Below are 20,000 nucleotides of genomic sequence, written 5' to 3' on the forward strand. Positions count from 1 at the left end.
GAGATTTTCTCCACTCTTTAGTTTGATTAATACTTGGTTTAACCATTTATATATTGTGAAAAAACGCGGCGGTAGCCCTTAAAAAACCCTAACCCATCTTCCCATCGTTAAAACATAATCTATTTTATACACTCTATCATACAATATCCATATGGAACACAATCTATTCCATTATCTAAAATAAATCTCTTATCATCAAAGGCTCCTAATGCCTTTTTATTTACTTCTTCACTATATATGTTATGTTTATAACTTCTTATTGTATTCATTTTCCTATATTCTTCTTTCTTATTCATCAAACAATTATAATAATTTCTAAAAGTTATTGATTTCTTTATTACATATTTCTTTATTCCCTTTAACCTCTTATCAATCTGTTCACCATACTTATAAGCATATGCCTTTGCTCTCAATCCAATAAACTCACTCATTACTTTTCCACCCAACTCATCCTTAAACTTACCAATAACCTTTTCATTCTTTTTGGAAAATAACTCACTCTTCTTGCTGAAATTACTTGTATCATATACTCCAATATTTTTCTTCATATCTTCATAAACATCATCAGTTTTTATATCTAAGATAAAACTATCAGTATCCATATACAACAATGAAACATTTTCACCATACTCTTTCTTTAAGTCATTATACAAATAATCATACATCAATATCTTTGATAAATCAAGAACTGCTGTTCCAATATAAATTGGTTTATCCATTACAATACTTTCCTTTTTCATATGAATTGCAGAAAAGTTCTCTGAAAAAACCTCTTCTCTCTCAAAACTTGGTTTATTTATCAATCTCGAAGCTTCTTTCCAAGATGTTGCGAATCTAATGTTTTGCCTGTTTCTAACATTTTCCATAGTCTTTCCAAATACAGCATTATTCATTAATTTATAAAAGTCCCCTTCAAATTTTACTTTTGTATTTGCTCTCATATCTGTATTGAATTGAATATACTTTTTCACCCAAGGACTTTGTTTAAATTTTAAAACTCTATGAATTTTAGCTACTCTCAATCCTTCTCTCAAAAACTGTTTTAAGCTTCTCTGATGCAAAACATATCCCTCTTTATCATAGAATGTTGTTAATAACTTTTCTGTTGATTTACCTTTAATATTAAAACTTTTATGATAATCACTTAACCATTCTTTCTTTGGAGTTTCTTTCTCACATGCAAAAGGAAGATCTTTATGCTTATTATGAAGATCACTCGGGTACCTCAAATCAACTTCAAAATAATAACCTTCTTCTTCGTCATTCAATTCCTCTTGAGAAGAAATAACAATATTCATCAAAGCCTTTTCATAATCCTTTTCTTCCACCCACTCTAATTTACCATAAGGCAGAGATTGAGACATTGCCCATCCATACAAATTATTAGCATCAAAATACATCAAATAATTACTATCTTTTTCACTATCATAATTTGGAAGATATTTATTATTTGCTTTAGCATATCTTTTTGAACATACTTGTGATATTCCACCTCTCTTGGACTTCTCAATCATCAAAAGCATATCCACATCACTGATTAAATCTATATCTTGTTTTGTCATTTTCAACATTGCACTCCAAGCTAAACCAGGAGCTGTGAAATAGTGGGCAGGATCTAATCCATAACAATTTTTATTATGACAGAGTGATCTAAAAGCTTCAAACACATCAGCTAACAATAAAACATCTGTTTTTAGATATAAATCGTGATATTCTCCAAGGTTCTTTATCTTAAATATTTTCCATATTTCTTGTGCGTGTTTATATTCCTTATCACTTATCTCTTCTTCATAAAGGTTATTATAGAAACTTTCTTTTGAAGGAAGTTGTGTTTCTTTAAATCTCATAAATGAATCCATATAATCATAAGGATAAATTCCCTTACTTGTAAGAATTTTCTCTTTACTTTGAATTTCATTCCTTGTTTGAATTTCCTCTCTCGTAAGAATTCCTTCTTTAATCAGAATTTCATCTTTAATCTGAATTTCCTCTTTAGTGAGAATTTCCTCTTTTGGAAAGAATGAATTAAGATTTGGAAAAGAGTCTGTGGAGCTTAGATTTGATGCGAGGTAGGCTAGTGGTGTTCCCATAAACTTGTAAGAATCTAAAAACCTAATACGAGTTATAGGTTTTGTGAATATCATTTTTGAAAATGAAATATACTTTTGACTTGTGTTTGTTATAGCAGAAATATTCCCTGGTGTTTTTGAAAGTTCATTTATAAATAGATGTGTATCATAGTTGGCGCTGTTGTGAAGAAAGACTGGAATAAAAGAAGGTAATTTATAATTAAGATTACAACAGGAATGAGCGGGACCTCTATATTTACCAGTAAGATGACAATGGTCTCTAACTTTAAACTCCTTAATTTCCCCCTCACAAATATGACAGATATTGTTCATTCTAAATTCTAATTTTTCTTCTTTGGTTAATTTCATCGGTTCATTTGTTTCTTTCATTAATTTAGTGAGTCTTATACAATCCTTTTCTAATCGTTTTACAAACTCTTGTGAAGCATTTTTTCCACGATAATGTTCAAGTTTGTTATACTTTTCTCCAACAGATGATTTGATATAATAACAAAAACCACAAGGAATATGTTTTTGATATTTATTTGTATATGGTTCTTTTGGATTAGGAGAAGCAGTATTTATCTTTTAAGGATACATTCAAAATCAGCGTATATCACAAATGGGTGCATGATAGATTTATTATAATCTTCAAAATAAATCTTTTCACCAGGTTTAGGCATTGTAATTACAGCTGATTTATGATTACTACAATATTTTGAATGTTGTTCTAATCGTTCTTTTGTATGAAATGAATTAAGACATCGCTTACAAGGATATATTTTGTTTGCTGTTCTGAATACCTGAGAAGAGATTAATCTTGATAAATTATTGATGTATGTGTAATGTGAATTCTTTCCAACACTAAAATATAAAAGGTCAATGTGTGTTTCTTCATTTTTATAGTTGTTTGAAATTTTTAATATTTGAACTTTGTTTGTATCCGTTAATCCATATACATTAATAGAAAGATTATTCTTTTTCTCAAATTTAGGAATATCTGTTAATGGCATTGGGAATTTAAAATCTTTAATGTTCAAGGTATTCTCATATTTCATATATTGTTTTACTCTTTCTGAATTACATTTTGGTGGATGTAAGTGAGCAAGAACAGACCAGAGAAAACATTTATTATCATTGTTCTTAATATTAACAACTGCCTTCTTTAGTTTTATTTCTTTTGGTAATTCAATATAAGAAGAAGCTTTAAGAGGGTTTGATTTTAGAATGTGTATATCTAAAAAGATGATTTTTTTAATATTGAATCCACTTCCTACCACTGTATTATCAACATCCTCCTCTTGTCTTGATAGTTCTTCATAAACCCCACTATTCAAAAAATCTTGAAATGATGTTATAAAATGAAGATCTGTTCTCATATAAGGAGTTTGTTCTTCATCTTGTCTTTTCATATTCATTTTCACTCCCATATAAAACTTTAAAGTTTTTATTTCTTTTAATGTCTTTTTAATAAATTTTTCAACATCGGGTTTCACTATTTCAATTGATTCAGCTATTGATGATGGACCGGGTTCTCCAAATTGAAAAATCCTTATTTTTATATGCCCTTTAAATGCCTCATCAGTGTTTTTAATATAATAGTCTCCCTTTACTTTAAACTCATTTTTCTTGTGTTTTTGTGATTGAAGATGTTGATTATAACTACTCTTCAAAACATCCTTTGAACAGATATCACAATGTTTTCTTTCCAACTCAAGAGGAGATATTTGATGAAATAGATTAAATGTGTGTTTGTTGGTTCGGAGGTGTTTTCTATAATGTTTATATTCGTGATTACAAACATCGCAGTACGTTGTATTCACCATATTTATAGAATAAAACTTTGCTTAAACTAAAATTTTCTTGATGAAAATTTCGTTTAATTTATAGGTGAATCTGTGCTTAAAAACATTTTATCCTCCAACTTTTTCACTTAATAAATACAATGTTTCAAGACACAAAAGACAAGTTTCAATCAATCTCTTCATCTGTTAAAGATACTGAGAAATATGTCAAGGATGTAAAATTGAACAAAGATAAATATAACAACTATTGGATAAAAACTATTATGGTAAATAATATGAGTTCTTCAATTTCCTTCAGTGGAAGGGCTTTTAGTATACCTGGTAGAACATCAATTAAAGTATCTCTAACAAAAGTTTCTCCTCTCCTTCTAGTAATATATTCAAAACTAGAAAAAGCAATGAAACAAGAAAAAGTATCAAAGAACAAAAACCTTATGGATGAAGCTTTAGAAAGAAAAGATAAGACCATCTGTAATATGCAAGGAGAAATTTGTATTTTTTTCAACAACCCTAAAGATGTAAATCTTGATGAAATAAAGGATGTTAATATATCAGGTGAAATGACATTTCGTTCAATAGTAGTTAACGATAATTTTAAAATTACCTTTAATATAAAAAATGTTGTCGTTGAATCTGATAATGAAAAAAAGTATATCGATATCGATGGTAATATACAACTGAAAGTATAGATGAATTTCAGTTTAAGTAAAGTTTTACTTTATAAATATGCTAGACTTTCCTGATTCTCCATATGACAAATTTGAGAATTGTCCTGCGTGTGAAAGACAGGGATTAAACACAGAGTCAAAAGCCTATAAACAATGTATATTCTGTGATTATCTTCTAATTAATGATAATAAAAAATATAAAAAGGAAAATAATTCTTTTAGATTTACACCAAAAATGAATTACTTTACAAGATTGATTAGAGAAATGAATGTAAAGTATGAGGATGATAACACACCTTTCCTTACAAGGGAAGAAACTGAACGTATAAGAGAAATGTTCAAAGGATTGTTGTTGTATATTATTCATGGATGTAATTTTCAGGGAAATATCAACACAAGATATTGTATAAATAAAATAATGGATTATCTTGAAATTAAACCTGAACTTAGGATAAAATATAGAGTTTCTAAAAAAGCCAATAATAAATTAAATAACCTGTTTTTCAAATATATAAATGAATGATTTTTTACCTATTTGGGAAAATAAGATAAAATTTAACAACCATAAAAATCTCCCAAATTCATTAAGATGTCTCATAGTTGGTTCAAGTGGATGTGGAAAAACCTGCTTACTTTTAAAAATGCTCCTCACTCCCAACTTTTTAGATTATGATAATTTAATAATTTTCACAAAGTCGAGTTTTCAAACCAGAGTATCAACTACTCTCACAAGGTTTTAATGCTGGTCTTCAAAAAGAAGATATAATAGGTTTATTTAAACGTCAAAAAAACCTAAATGATTATAACATTGAAGATATAATTCAACTATTTTGTGATACACAGAGATGTAAAAAGAAATCAAATCTTATAACTTGTATTCTTAGTGATAATACGGATGATATACCGTCTCCCCAAGATTTGGATAAATCAAAAAAGAACCTCGTTATCTTTGATGATTGTGTTAATGAGAGAAACCAAACGGTAATGGACAGCTACTACACAAGAGGGAGACATTCTTCTTGTAATTGTATTTATCTTAGTCAATCGTACTTTCAACTTCCTCGTCGTTCCATCAGAAACAATGCTAATACTTTTATTTTATTCAAGTTAAATTCAATAGATATCAATAATTTTTGGAGAGATAATTGTTCTACATTATGTAGTAAAAAAGAAATTTGAGGATTATATGAAGCACACGACTGAAAAATATAAATATATTGTTGTGAAACAAGATGAGATATTAAGGGATATATTTTTTGTTTTATAAACAATTACATATATAAATGACAACTATTATTATAAATCTTGTGGGTAAATCTGCTTCTGGAAAAAACTTTCATAAATCAAGGTTCTTGTGTAGTACAAATGAGAATATTGTAAATTTACTGAAAAACACCCCGTGATACGCATTGTATCAACAACAACTAGAGCAATAAGACCTGGAGAAGTAAAAGGTGTAGATTATCACTATATTTCAGTGGAGGAACATATGCGATTGAGGAATGAAGGACAAATATTTGCGGAGAGCTTTCTTGGTACAACAAAATATTCACATTGTAAGAGTGAGTTAAAGAAACTAAAATCTGGTGGTGTTGGGATATTAGAAACTAATCCAGAAGGAACGAGACAAATTATTAAATATCTGAGCGGAGTGAAGATTTTATCATTCGGTTTTGATGTTGATGAAGAAACTCAACACAAACGTATGAAAAGCAGAGATGCAAGGATTAGTGAAGAAGAAATTACAACTCGCATTAATGTTAATAAAGAATTTGATGAAATATTTAAAGAAAAGGATTTATTTGAACACATCTACTTGAATGATGAAGAAAAGGAAAATTTCCCTGTTGATCTTTACAATTCATTAAATGATATTTTACAATAAATAAATGGATACAAAAGAAAGAGCAAGAAGATTTAAGGAACATCAAGAGTTGGTTTCAAAAGTTGTAAAACAACAGGAAGACATAAAGAAGAAACGCAGACAGAAACTAACGGGCGAAGAAGCATTTGAAAAAAAACAAGAGAAATTTTTTAAACCACTTTTAAAAACTTCCCAAGAAAAAAATGAAAGATGTTTCCACAGTTCCCACAGTAGAATATACTCCTAGAAAGCTTCAAATGTTAAAAGATTTCAGTCAAATGACGGAGGAAGAATTAGAGCATTTAGGAGAATTAGAATATGATGATGAAGGTTTATTTCAACAACTGAAAGAGATTAATCAACCCCCTGATTATATTGTGAATGCTGTTCAAAACAATGAATATTCAGCGGATTCAAAAACCAAAGCAGGACTCATTCCAACAGAACAACCAGCAATATTTCATCTTGTTCAAGAAAAGGTATTGATATTTAATGATGAATTAAGGTTCTTAAGTTCTGCTCAACCCCTGTTAAACTAACTCCGAGATTAATGTTTCTTCTCACAAAAGATGGAAGACAAGGTTCAACTGTGAGGGATGAATCAAAGTATATTGATAAACCATTGGATATGGAAAATAATGATGATAGAGTATATATTGATTTGCTGAACACTCTAAATTATAAGGTTATTCTTTCTGGTAAAAGTAGAAAGAATGAGAAGGAGAAACACATTATTCAGGTTTTAAGTATCCTTTGGTTCAGGTATTAGTTTTCTTCCAAATGACCCATCGCAATTAGTTAATAGACTGTTATTGTTGTTCGGCAGTAAGAAGGTTGGAAATAACAATTGTTTTAATGAAGCATCAGCCATTTTAGACCAGTTGATGAACATGAAAATAATTAATAAATCTCAATATAAAGACATTTTATCTCATATTAAATAAGATGAGAAGCACAATCCTGAGTTTTAATTTCACAACAAGCGACCACACATCTTCATTCCCATACCCACTACAACTTGACACAACAAAAGAATATGAGGCATCTTTATTGTCCATGGAGACTTATAATACCTTATTTAATATAACCGAGAAAAATGACAAGTTTAGTTATAATCCGGGAAGTGGATACAAAACGATAACAGTCTCACCCGGAGCATACGAGATTTCTCAAATATCTTCCGAAATTGCTCGTCTTATGAAAGAACAGGGTGATGAACCAAAAAATATTGTTATAAACATTCAAAAACATACTTCAAAATCAACGATTAAAGTTAAAAATAACTACAAGGTTGATTTCACAATTGATAATTCATTTAGAGAGTTATTAGGTTTCTCCTCAAAAAAGATTGAAACTAATGGGACGTTTTACAGTGATAATGTCATTCAAATATCCTCAGGAATAAATTCGGTGTTAATTCACTGTGATTTGATTGATGGTGCTTATAATGATGGATTAAAAACAAATACAATATTTTCATTCAGCGCATACTCAACCCCAATTGGTTATAAATTCAATATGGAGCCTAAAAATTTGGTTTATCTACCTGTGTCAGGAAAAACCATACACAGAGTAAATTTTAGGATAACCGACCAAGATAATCGTGTGATTTCTTTTAATGGAGAAGTTATATCCATCAGAATTCACCTACGTGAAGTTTTTCAATAAATAAATACGATGGTTATTGTGAGGAAGCACGAGTTGGGAAAATATAAAATAATTACAGGGGATGGGATGTTCCTTTCCCCGTACTACAAGGGTGAAGGTATGTATCTTGGTAGAGGATACTATAAACCTAAGAGACAAAGGGGTGTCGGACATCAATTTAGAGGAGATGGGATAATTGATACTCTCATGGGTATTGGTTCAACTATTCTTAAACATAAAGACCTAATTGGTTCAACTGCTTCTGCTGTGGGAAATGTAGCAGGTGCTGTAAAGAGTATAAAAGATGCTCAGAAAGAATCTCATAAATTACAAGCAATAAAAGAAATTAAGAAAGGTAAAACTCAGTTGTCCCCCAAGAACGACAGAAAATAATTCAAATACTTGGATCAGGGTTTCAAAAGTTTTAACATCTTTTTTCCTAAATAAATACAAGTATGGAAGCAATTGATAGTATCTATGATTTGGATGATACTATTATTATCTCAAACTCCACTAAAAAAGAAGATTACTTCAAGGTAAATGCAATAACTGGAACAGACTGGAATACAAATGGTACAAAAAGTTTTGAAATAAATAATCAACAAACCTATTTGAATCTCTCCGAAAGTTTCTTGTTGTGTAAATTTAAATTCACTAAGGCTGGGAATAACACAAACGCTACACTTGTAAATGATTTCTTCTGGAAAATGTTTGATAGTGTGCGATTGTATATTGGAACACAAGAAGTTGAAGCGGTTGATTATGTCTCTGCTGTATCTGAAATGATGAAATTTACACTCTATACATTCAGTGATAGAATGGGAAAGGGGTCTGTCGAAGGTTTTATTCCTGATATGTCAACGGGAACAAACACAGACCCTGGATATATTCAAAGGAAAGGAATGTATAATGATGATACAAAAGCAGAAAATAGTTTTACTGTGGCAGTTCCTCTTAAAGGTATATTTGGATTTTGTGATTATGATAAAGTTCTGTATGGTCTTAAAATTAGATTTCAACTACAAAGGAATGATAATGAAAATAGATTGCTTTTTGGTGTTGGTAATGCTTTTGGTGATCAGAATAAATTTGTAATTGAGGAGATGAGTTGGTATATCAGTGAATATACTCCTAATCTTAAAACAGAAGAGATGTTGAATCGAAGACTTAACTCAAAAAAACCACTCAGTGTATCATACCTCAAAAGAAGATGTCAACACGTTAAACTCAATCAAACTACTTACACGTGGAATTTGGGTGTTCTGGAAGGAAAGCCACGATATCTGTGGATGATTTTAAAAAGCCAGATGGTGATACTGCGACTGATAAGAATAATGCATTGAGTGATAATGCTAAGGTGAAACAACTTCGCGTTTCTCTAGATGGAACATTTTATCCACGAGATAGATTGGAAATTAATTGGGAAAAAATGATTTTGCTGAAGCATACAAGTCTTACCAAAAGGTGTGTGAAAGTAATGGAAATAAAGAACCTATTTTGGATATGACAGCATTTAAAAGTTTGTATACAATCTATACGTTTGACCTGAGCGCTCAAAAAGAAACTATAAAGTCTAATCGAGTGGATACTTCCCTATACATTGAAAGAGGAGAGAGTGAAGAAGTTGATACATATTGTTTGCTTTTGGAAGAAACAGAATTGCAGATTAATACAGATAATGGTGTGATGATTAGTCTCACATAATTTTTTGTTAAATAAATGAGTGGCAAAGTACCAACTGGGGTATATGTTAATCAAATCAATCTTCATAAACTATCATCTTGTGTTCAAAATCAAAAGCCTTGTATGATTAACGTTAATACAATTCAGAGAAAAGGAGCAGTAAGAATTGATGTTTTGCTCACAAGAGAACAGGTTAAAATCTTGAATGACACTGGCTCACTTAAAATTAAAATGACAAAACCAATGTTGAAAAAATATTCAATAAGAGAGACGAGTGGAGGATTTCTCCCATTTCTAATTCCTTTATTTGCTGGTTTAAGTGCGGTTGGAGCATTGACGGGTGGTATTTCAACAGCGGTCAAAACTGCCAACGAAAGGAAGGCTCAACTCCAGGCTCAAAAAGAATTGGAAAGACATAACAAAGAGTTGGAGAAACAAATTAGTGGAAGTGGTGTAATTGTAGATTTTGCTGAAAAACTTGAAGGTCTGCCTGATAAAGCGAGATTGTTAGTTGGAGATATGCTTTCTTCTATAGCACAAGCAGGTGTAAAATTAACGAAAAGAGGTAATGGATTATATCTTTCTAATAAATAAATGAGCATTGATGAGTGGTTGAAAGAATTTGGAAAGAATACAACATCAAATTTACAACTTGTCAAATATTGTAAGAAATTAAAAATTCATAATGTGGTTATTTGTATGAGAGATGAATTAACAAATGTGTCGAAACATACAAAGAATATTATTATGAACTTAGAAGATAATGATGGGAACGGTTCTCATTGGGTTTGTATTTTTAATAGTCAAGACAAATATTATTTTGATAGTTTTGGTCTTCCACCACCTGTTGAAGTCATAAAATTCTTACAGAATGGTGTTTATCAAACATTTCAAGTCCAAGAATTAAATTCCAAGTGTTGTGGTCAATTATGTCTATATGTGTTATTTCAACTCAACAAAAATAAAAAATTTTATGATATTATTTTTAATCTAATATAAATGACTTATGTTGGTAAAGATGGTTCTATCTTTGGTGTATCTCAAGAACTGGATATTGATTTATCAAATTATTATACAAAGGCACAGGCTGAACGATATAAATATAATATAAACAAAAATATTAACATGAAAAATGCTTATAAATTAAAAAATTATCCAAGCCCGACTGACGCGAATGACTTGGTGAGATTAAGCGATTTATCACAATATATATACTTAAATAAAACGGCTGTGTATTCTAAAGATACAGAAGTGTTGATATTATCTCCAGGTCATACAGAATTCACAGTTCGAATTAAAATAAATTTTTATAAAGAAGGGCGTATCGTTTGTATGAGAATAGAACAATGGGGGTATGATATGAATGATTTAGGGTATAATTGGTCATTTAAAATTAACCTCGAAGACCTGGAACAATTAAATCAGTCTCGTAAGGAAGAATATTATCCACTTGGTATCGAGAATGAGTTTTGTGGAGCCACGATTAGTAAACAACAAATAAAAGAATTTAATAAGGGTAAATATAATAATGGTTTTGCCCTTGTTTATCTCATGAAAACAGAAAAAACAGGATTATATATAATAAGTAAGGAAATACAAAATGATTTAACTATGGGAAGATGGGGAGGTGTTTCGTGCCATAATATTATTCTAACATATATTTCTAATACATAAATGACAGCAAGAAGGCTTCAAGAAAATTATCATTTCTGTGTTCAAGCATACCTTCAAGAAAAGGGTATTCGGTATTTTAATAAATATGTTCTACAACATAAGAATGAGGTATTTTCAATAAAAGATTGGCATTATGCTGATGTTGATAAACCAACAACTTTAGATTTAATTAGAATGTTAAATAATGAAAAAATTATAAGGTTAAGAAAAGGTAAGGCTCTTTTAGAAATTCAAAAGAAATTTTATTGGTATCCTGTTGTAAAAAAAATTATTTTGGATACAGGAATAACAAGAAATCCTGATGAATATATGTATAATATTCTATGGGGTGTAAACGATTCAAGTATAGTAAGGGATGAGGAAGGAGTTGAAGAAGAGAGGGAAGAGGAGGAAAAGGAGGAGGAGGAAAGAGAGAAGAGAGAGAGGGAGGAAAGAGAGAGAATGAATACATATCAAAATATGGAAACCAGTGAGATTCAAAAAAGAATAGAGGTATTAAAGAAATTAACTTATCTCACCAGGGAGGAATACAAAGAATTAAAAAGTCTATTTGCAATACTTTCGACAAGACTATCGACATCGAGAAGACATGTATTTTAATTCAAGTTTTTTCTTAAATAAATGGAGGAGAGAGTGAAGGCATTTCTAAGGATTCTTTATGTTTTAAAAATTAAGATTCAAATGTGCATGTTGGAAACTAAAAAGGTTTTTGCACTCTGCAGAAATTTTTCTCATAAATAAATGAGTTATTGTCTCAAATGTAAAAAGAAAACTAATACTAAAAATATTTCATATATTAAAAGTAAAAATAACAGGGTTATACAAAAAGGTATATGTTCGGTGTGTGGTTCAAAAAAATCAATTTATCTCCAAACACAAACTCGGAGGAGATATACAAAAGTTTTTATCAGGAAGTAAATTTACAACTACTGGAATACCAGGGGAATTACATCTTCCAGGGTATTCTTTCTGTGGTCCAGGCACAAACTTGGATAAAAGATTAGATGAGGCAGACAATCCTAAATCCTGGAGTAAACCAATCAATAGAGTTGATGAAGTGTGCATGAGACACGATATTGATTATAGGAATACCACAACATTGGAAGAAAAGCATGAAGCCGATAGAGAAATGTTATATAATTTGTCTCTGATACAAAATCCAACCTTGAGAGAAAAAGTTGATAGGTTCATCGTGAAGAAGATGATTAGTGCTAAATTGAAACTTGGACTTGGAAATTCAAAAAACTTATAGGCTCTAATGATGCCATTAAGACTGAAGAGCAATTAGCTGATGAATTACATAAACCAATATTCACAAAGTTTCAGAGAAGGAAAGTTTATTCCAAGGAAGTTGATTATATCTGGTCTGCTGATTTGATTGAACTTAATAATGATAAGGGGTACAAGTATGCTTTAACCGTTATTGATTTGAGGAGTAGATATGCGTGGGTTGTCCCTTTAAAAAAAAAACAGGTAATACTCTTGTGTTAGCTTTTCAACAGATATTTAATAAAAGTAAGAGAAAACCTAAGAAATTGTGGACTGATGAGGGTAGAGAGTTTTATAACAAGACATTTATGAATTTTTTAAAAAATAACAGTATTACATTATACAGTACCTTTAATGAAGGGAAGGCAGTTGTTGTTGAACGTTTTAATCGTACCTTAAAAGAGAGACTATATAAAAAATTCACACAACTCGGTTCACAACAATGGTTATCTTTTATTCAGGATATTGTGGATAAGTATAATGACACGATTCACACGTCAACGAATATGAAGCCATCAGAAACATTTACAAAATTAAAATATGAAAAAGAGATTAATGTCAGAAAACCTAAGTTCAAAGTTGGTGATATCGTAAGAATATATAGGTGGAAATCTCATTTTGAAAAGGGTTTTACTGAACGATGGACGAAAGAACTTTTTAAAATTGTTGATGTAATAGATACAGTTCCTTGGACTTATAAAATATATGATTTGGAAGGGGAAGAGATTTTAGGTTCATTTTATTCACAGGAATTACAAAAGACAAAACTAAGCAGATAATACACCTTTGTGGACACTAGAGGGACAAGTATATAATGTGTGTCAAGGGGGACGTTCTTAGATCTGTGAACCCCAAACACAGAATCCTCAACTGAATAGTCAAGGCTTAACTTTTGTTTGTGTGTGTGTGTGTAATGGGAGCAATAGGTTGGCGCTTCACTCCCTCCTACTATACACCGTTGTGGACACTCGAGGGCCAAGTCCGAGGTGTATAACAGTATATAATGTGTGTCAAGGGGGACGTTCTTAGATCTGTGAACCCCAAACACAGAATCCTCAACTGAATAGTCAAGGCTTAACTTTGTTTGTTGGTGTGTATGTGTGTGTGTCCCAACCCTCACATTCAAAATCTCAACCCCAACCCTCACATTCAAAATCTCAACCCCAACTCAATCCTCACCCAACACAGTCTTTTTCAAAATGAGATTTCCACCTATATATATATATTTTACGTTTTTTTTTTCTCTTCTTCCAATTCTGTCTTTTAAGGCTTTCAGGTTTGATGACGTAGAAAGGGGGAGTAAGCCTGCACTTTCTTCCCAGAACTTTCTTGATCTTGCTCCCATCAAGCACCATCCGACAAAGAACTACATCGATAGGTTTAGATCCCAAAGAGTGATAGCAACTCCAAAAGTCTCCAAAATATAAATAAATAAAATAATAATAATAATAAATAAATAAATAAATAAATAAAAGCCCCCAAAAAAGTTTCAAGTGTCCAACATAAACCCAACTTTCCAAGTCTTCAAGGTATAACCACATTCCCGTTGAGTTTCCAAGATATGTATCACATTGTGAGTTATCAATCCAGAACCCACATTTCAAGTATTCAAAGTAAAACCAACTTACAAAGTCTCTTAAGGATAACTCATTTACTGATTTTTTCAAAATTTGTGAGTCTCCAAGGTAGGCCCCATATTTAGAACCATCTTGGCAGAACCCTTTTCCTGAGTCTCCAAGGTAGTTATTTAAACCATCAAGGCAGAACTCATTTACTGATTTTTTCAAAATTTGTGAGTCTCCAAGGTAGGCCCCATATTTAGAACCATCTTGGCAGAACCCTTTTCCTGAGTCTCCAAGGTAGTTATTTAAACCATCAAGGCAGAACTCATTTACTGATTTTTTCAAAATTTGTGAGTCTCCAAGGTAGGCCCCATATTTAGAACCATCTTGGCAGAACCCTTTTCCTGAGTCTCCAAGGTAGTTATTTAAACCATCAAGGCAGAACTCATTTACTGATTTTTTCAAAATTTGTGAGTCTCCAAGGTAAAACTTGTATTCTGGCTCATCAAGGTATAACTTGTTCAGTGGGTATTGTCTTGATAACTCACAATGAGTACTATTGCTGTAAAACTCTTTTTCAGGATTTTGCTGGTCTCCAAGGTATAACTCTTTGGTTGGGTCATCAAGGACGAACTCGTTCTGTGGGTCTTGGTCGCTCATAAGGTCTTCAACCAAGCCAACAATTTCGCCCCAAGTTGTAGCAAAAGCAGTATTTTCATTTCGTATTTCAGACACAATTTCCTGTGAGAGAAAATAATAATGTATTAATTAAGTTATTTAATTATTAAATGAGTATGCTTCAATCAAAGTTTGAAAATAGGAAAATAAAAAATCTTACCTCAATAGATAAGAGGTTTGAATCCAGTTCATCAACTTGAAGGTTTAGTTCCATAGAAGACAGAGAGTTCCAAGGAACACCAAAGTCATCCCACTCAAGGTCTTCAACCAAGCCAACAATTTCCCCCCAAGTTGTAGCAAAAGCAGTATTTTCAGATACAATTTCCTGTGAGAGAAAATAATAATGTATTAATTAAGTTATTTAATTATTAAATGAGTATGCTTCAATCAAAGTTTGAAAATAGGAAAATAAAAATCTTACCTCAATAGATAAGAGGTTTGAATCCAGTTCATCAACTTGAAGGTTTAGTTCCATAGAAGACAGAGAGTTTGAGACAAGCACACAGAACACCATTGCCAGCAAGAACAAATGTTTAAAATGGAGCCTGGGTTTGAAGCTTTTATAGAGAAAGACTGGTGGGTGTGGTTTCCTTTGGAAATTCCCTGGGCAAGCCTAGGCAAGCCTTCATTAGGAAATTTTTCAAAACCATAACATCCTGTAATTTTCTAGTGATTTCTTTGTGAGTCAGAGATGAACTGGAAATGATGTAAGAGTGGGCGGGGCTTAGCAAAAGTAGGCGGAGCTTAGGAAAAGTGGGCGTGGCTTAGGAAAAAAATACCTTATGAAAAGTGGGCGGAGCTTAACAAAAGTGGGCGGGACTTAGGAAAAGTGGGCGTGGCTTAGAAAAAATACCTTATGAAAAGTGGGCGGAGCTTAGCAAAAGTGGGCGGAGCTTAGGAAAAGTGGGCGTGGCTTAGAAAAAATACCTTGTGAAAAGTGGGCGGAGCTTAGCAAAAGTGGGCGGAGCTTAGGAAAAGTGGGCGTGGCTTAGAAAAATTACCTTATGAAAAGTGGGCGGGGCTTAACAAAAGTGGGCGGGGCTTAAAGAAAAGTGGGCGGGGCTTAACAAAAAATAACCTGTGGCTCAGGAGGTGGTCAAACAAGAGCATTAAGAGAAGTTTATCATTTCGTAATGGCACAAATGGGGTATCTTAAAAAATATAAAGATTCAAATGTTTTGTTTGTCAATATTTTAGATGGGGATTATTGTGCAAAGAAAATTAAACTATTGAAGGAATTTGAGAATGAACAAATCTTTATAGGTTCAATGAGTGAGCTGTTCAACCCCCAGGTGTTCAATTCAATGAGGTTCAACCTCCAAGTTAAAAGGGGAGACAAATAAATATACCTTGGGATAAAAAGGGGATTTATTTTTAGGGAAAAAAAATATAAATCGCTGAAAATCCCCCATTCATTTACATGGGGAAAAGTGAGCCAGAATCAGTATTCTTACCCTACTGACATGAAACTTCACCGAGTCATCAATCTTGGTGAAATTATCGATATGAAACTTCACCAAGCCATCAATCTTGGTGAAATGATCGACATGAAACTTCACCAGGCCATCATTCTTGGTGAAATGATCGACATGAAACTTCACCATGTCATCAATCTTGGTGAAATGATCGACATGAAACATCACCAAGCCATCAATCTTGGAGAAATGATCGACATGAAACTTCAAGTCATCAATCTTGGTGAAATTATCGATATGAAACTTTACCATGCCATCAATCTTGGTGAAATGATTGACATAAAACTTCACCATGTCATCAATCTTGGTGAAATGATTGATATGAAACTTCACGAAGTCATCAATCTTGGTGAAATGATCGACATGAAACTTCACCATGCAATCAATCTTGGTGAAACGATCGACATGAAACTTCAACAAGCCATCAATCTTGGTTAAATGATCGACATGAAACTTCACCAAGCCATCAATCTTGGTGAAATGATCGACATGAAACTTCACCAAGCCATCAATCTTGGTGAAATGATCGACATGAAACTTCACCAAGCCATCAATCTTGGAGAAATAATCGACCTGAAACTTCACCAAGCCATCAATCTTGGAGAAATAATCGACCTGAAACTTCACCAAGCCATCAATCTTGGTGAAATGATCGATATGAAACTTCACCATGTCATCAATCTTTGTGAAATGATCGACATGAAACTTCACCAAGCCATCAATCTTGGTGAAATGATCGACATGAAACTTCACCATGTCATCAATCTTTGTGAAATGATCGACATGAAACTTCACCAATCCATCAATCTTGGTGAAATGATTGACATTAAACGTCACCAGGCCATCAATCTTGGTGAAATGATCGACATGAAACTTCACCAAGCCATCAATCTTGGTGAAATGATCGACATGAAGCCTCACCAAGCCATCAATCTTGGTGAAATGATCGATATGAAACTTCACCAAGCCATCAATCTTGGTGAAATGATCGATCTGAAACGTCACGCAGTCATCAATCTTGGTGAAATGATCGATATGAAACTTCACCAAGCCATCAATCTTGTTGAAATGATCTTGAGGAAACTTTACCATGCTATCAATCTTGGTGAAATGATCGATATGAAACTTCACCATGCTATCAATCTTGGTGAAATGATCGACATGATGCTTCACCAAGTCATCAATCTTGGTGAAATGATCGACATGATGCTTCACCAAGTCATCAATCTTGGTGAAATGATCGACATGAAACTTCACCATGTCATGAATCTTGGTGAAATGATCGACATGAAACTTCACCATGTCATGAATCTTGGTGAAATGATCGACATGAAACTTCACCAAGCCATCAATCTTGGTGAAATGATCGACATGAAGCTTCACCAAGCCATCAATCTTGGTGAAATGATCGACATGAAACTTCACAAAGTCATCAATCTTGGTGAAATGATCGATATGAAACTTCACCATGTCATCAATCTTGGTGAAATGATCGACATCAAACTTCACCAAGCCATCAATCTTGTTGAAATGAAGGTCATGAAACTTAACCAAGCCATCAATCTTGGTGAAATGATCGACATGAAGCTTCACCAAACCATCAATCTTGGTGAAATGATCGACATGAATCTTCACAAAGTCATCAATCTTGGTGAAATGATCGATATGAAACTTCACCATGTCATCAATCTTGGTGAAATGATCGACATCAAACTTCACCAAGCCATCAATCTTGTTGAAATGAAGGTCATGAAACTTAACCAAGCCATCAATCTTGGTGAAATGATCGACATGAAACTTCACCAAGCCATCAATCTTGGTGAAATGATCGACATGAAACTTCACCAAGCCATCAATCTTGGTGAAATGATCGACATGAAACTTCATCAAGTCATCAATCTTGGTGAAATGATCGACATGAAACTTCACCAAGCCATCAATCTTGGTGAAATGATCGACATGAAACTTCACCAAGAAATCAATCTTGGTGAAATGATTGATATGAAACTTCACCATGTCATGAATCTTGGTGAAATGATCGACATGAAACTTCACCATGTCATGAATCTTGGTGAAATGATCGACATGAAACTTCACCAAGGCATCAATCTTGGTGAAATGATCGATATGACACTTCACCAAGCCATCGATCGATCTGGTTGAAATGGTCGATATGAAACTTAACCGCGTCATCTATTGATCTTGGTGAAATGATCGACATAAAACTTCACCATGTCATCAATCTTGGTGAAATGATCGATATGAAACTTCACCAAGAAATCAATCTTGGTGAAATGATCGATATGAAACTTCACCATGCAATCAACCAATCTTGGTGAAATGATCGATATGAAACTTCACCAAGCCATCGATCGATCTGGTTGAAATGGTCGATATGAAACTTCACCGCGTCATCTATTGATCTTGGTGAAATGTTCGATCTGAAACTTCACCTCTGAGATCGCAGTTCTTCTTCTTCTTCTTCGCTTGATAAAAGCACAGACATCTCCTCAGTGATCCTCACGATAATTCATGGGCTGGTGTTTGTTTGTTTGTCATGCTAATCCGACAGTTCTGGGTTGTTTACATCCAGACTGGCTACAGAGGATCAGCGTGATCCAAATTCATGAAGAGGGGGGGGGGGGTTAATTTTTTGCTGGTGGTCCTGGGGGAGCAGGGGGGCAGGGACGCAAATTCCCCATGTAAATGTGTATCGAGTGGCGCCGCCTCCAGGTGGGGGAGGGAATTAGAAGTCTTCACCACTTACAGTGCAGTATTCCTGTCCCCCACGTTTTCCAGTGCAGTGAGGTGTTTTGAATTATAAGCAGAAGGTATGCTTTTGAGTCGTGCACGTAACCCGGGTTATTATTTTTTTGCATATGCAGAGCTGTCAGTTGCATATACACCGCCCAAATAAAAGTATGCGTCAGAGGAACGTGTTGCATGCTTTGAAGATTGTCCATCGAGCGGGTACTCTGCTGGTAATAATAATACAGCAACACCCGTTCCCTACGGGAGTGATAAGGAGTCAATACACGATAAGCTCCCTCCAGTTAGGGTTCGTGGTTAAACCACTTGCGATTTCTGCCAGTAAATGGCGAATAGTGCAAGTTGTCTCCCCGTCCTCACCTGGGGGATAATTTTGTGCTCATCACCTGACCTTGGGTACCCCGGGGTGCCGCGGTTAATCTGCCATAACAAATGAGAAGCAAGTGGTCTAAACACCGCCTACTGGGGGTTAAAAGGGTTTAAACGCATATCAACAATTGTTGAGTAGTGTTGGGTGAGTTGTTACGAATCTGGCAGCCATGAGCACACAACAGCCAGGGTCCTTATAGATCAGTTATATTGGTAAGTATGTGTTTCTAGGTAGGGTCCCGTCCTATGTTTAATGGATGATTACGTGCGCACTGCAAATTACTTTTTTAGTCAGGGTTTTCTTTTACATTTTACACAACAACACCTTCGCCTCGCTGCATCCTGACGCCAGAACGCTCGCGGTGGGCGGAGTTCAATGAAGGACTTGGCGTCCCTTTCGACCAATCAGAGAGATGCGAACGAGTTTGCCGTTGTTCGGCCAATGGGTGTCAACGCAGGACAATATTA

The 20,000-nt window shown here is 33.4% G+C and overlaps 1 protein-coding gene and 1 long non-coding RNA gene across 2 annotated transcripts in view; both read right to left on the bottom strand.

The window, feature by feature from the left end:
• The window catches only part of LOC147031288 (uncharacterized), a 153,406-nt gene that overhangs the window by 128,819 nt on the left and 4,587 nt on the right, over positions 1 to 20,000 (bottom strand). The window lies entirely within an intron of this gene.
• On the bottom strand, positions 13,101 to 16,137 carry LOC147031291 (uncharacterized). Its single transcript, XM_085861182.1, has 3 exons — positions 15,341 to 16,137; positions 15,080 to 15,244; positions 13,101 to 14,982 (listed from the first exon to the last, which is right to left on the bottom strand). The coding sequence occupies exons 1-3, from the start codon at positions 15,431 to 15,433 to the stop codon at positions 13,855 to 13,857; spliced, it is 1,386 nt and encodes a 461-aa protein (XP_085717308.1). The 5' UTR covers positions 15,434 to 16,137; the 3' UTR covers positions 13,101 to 13,854.

The sequence above is a fragment of the Eptatretus burgeri genome, chromosome 2 (assembly GCF_056783735.1).
Source record: "Eptatretus burgeri isolate ZD-2024b chromosome 2, Ebu_testis_v1, whole genome shotgun sequence".
Taxonomy (NCBI): Eukaryota; Metazoa; Chordata; class Myxini; order Myxiniformes; family Myxinidae; genus Eptatretus; species Eptatretus burgeri.

Coding starts and splice junctions, on each gene's coding strand:
- LOC147031291 (XM_085861182.1), bottom strand. CDS start 15,433: ATGGTGTTCTGTGTGCTTGTCTCAAACTCTCTGTCTTCTATGGAACTA. Junction 15,245..15,340: donor CAAACCTCTTATCTATTGAG/GTAAGATTTTTA, acceptor TTTCTCTCACAG/GAAATTGTATCTGAAAATAC. Junction 14,983..15,079: donor CAAACCTCTTATCTATTGAG/GTAAGATTTTTT, acceptor TTTCTCTCACAG/GAAATTGTGTCTGAAATACG.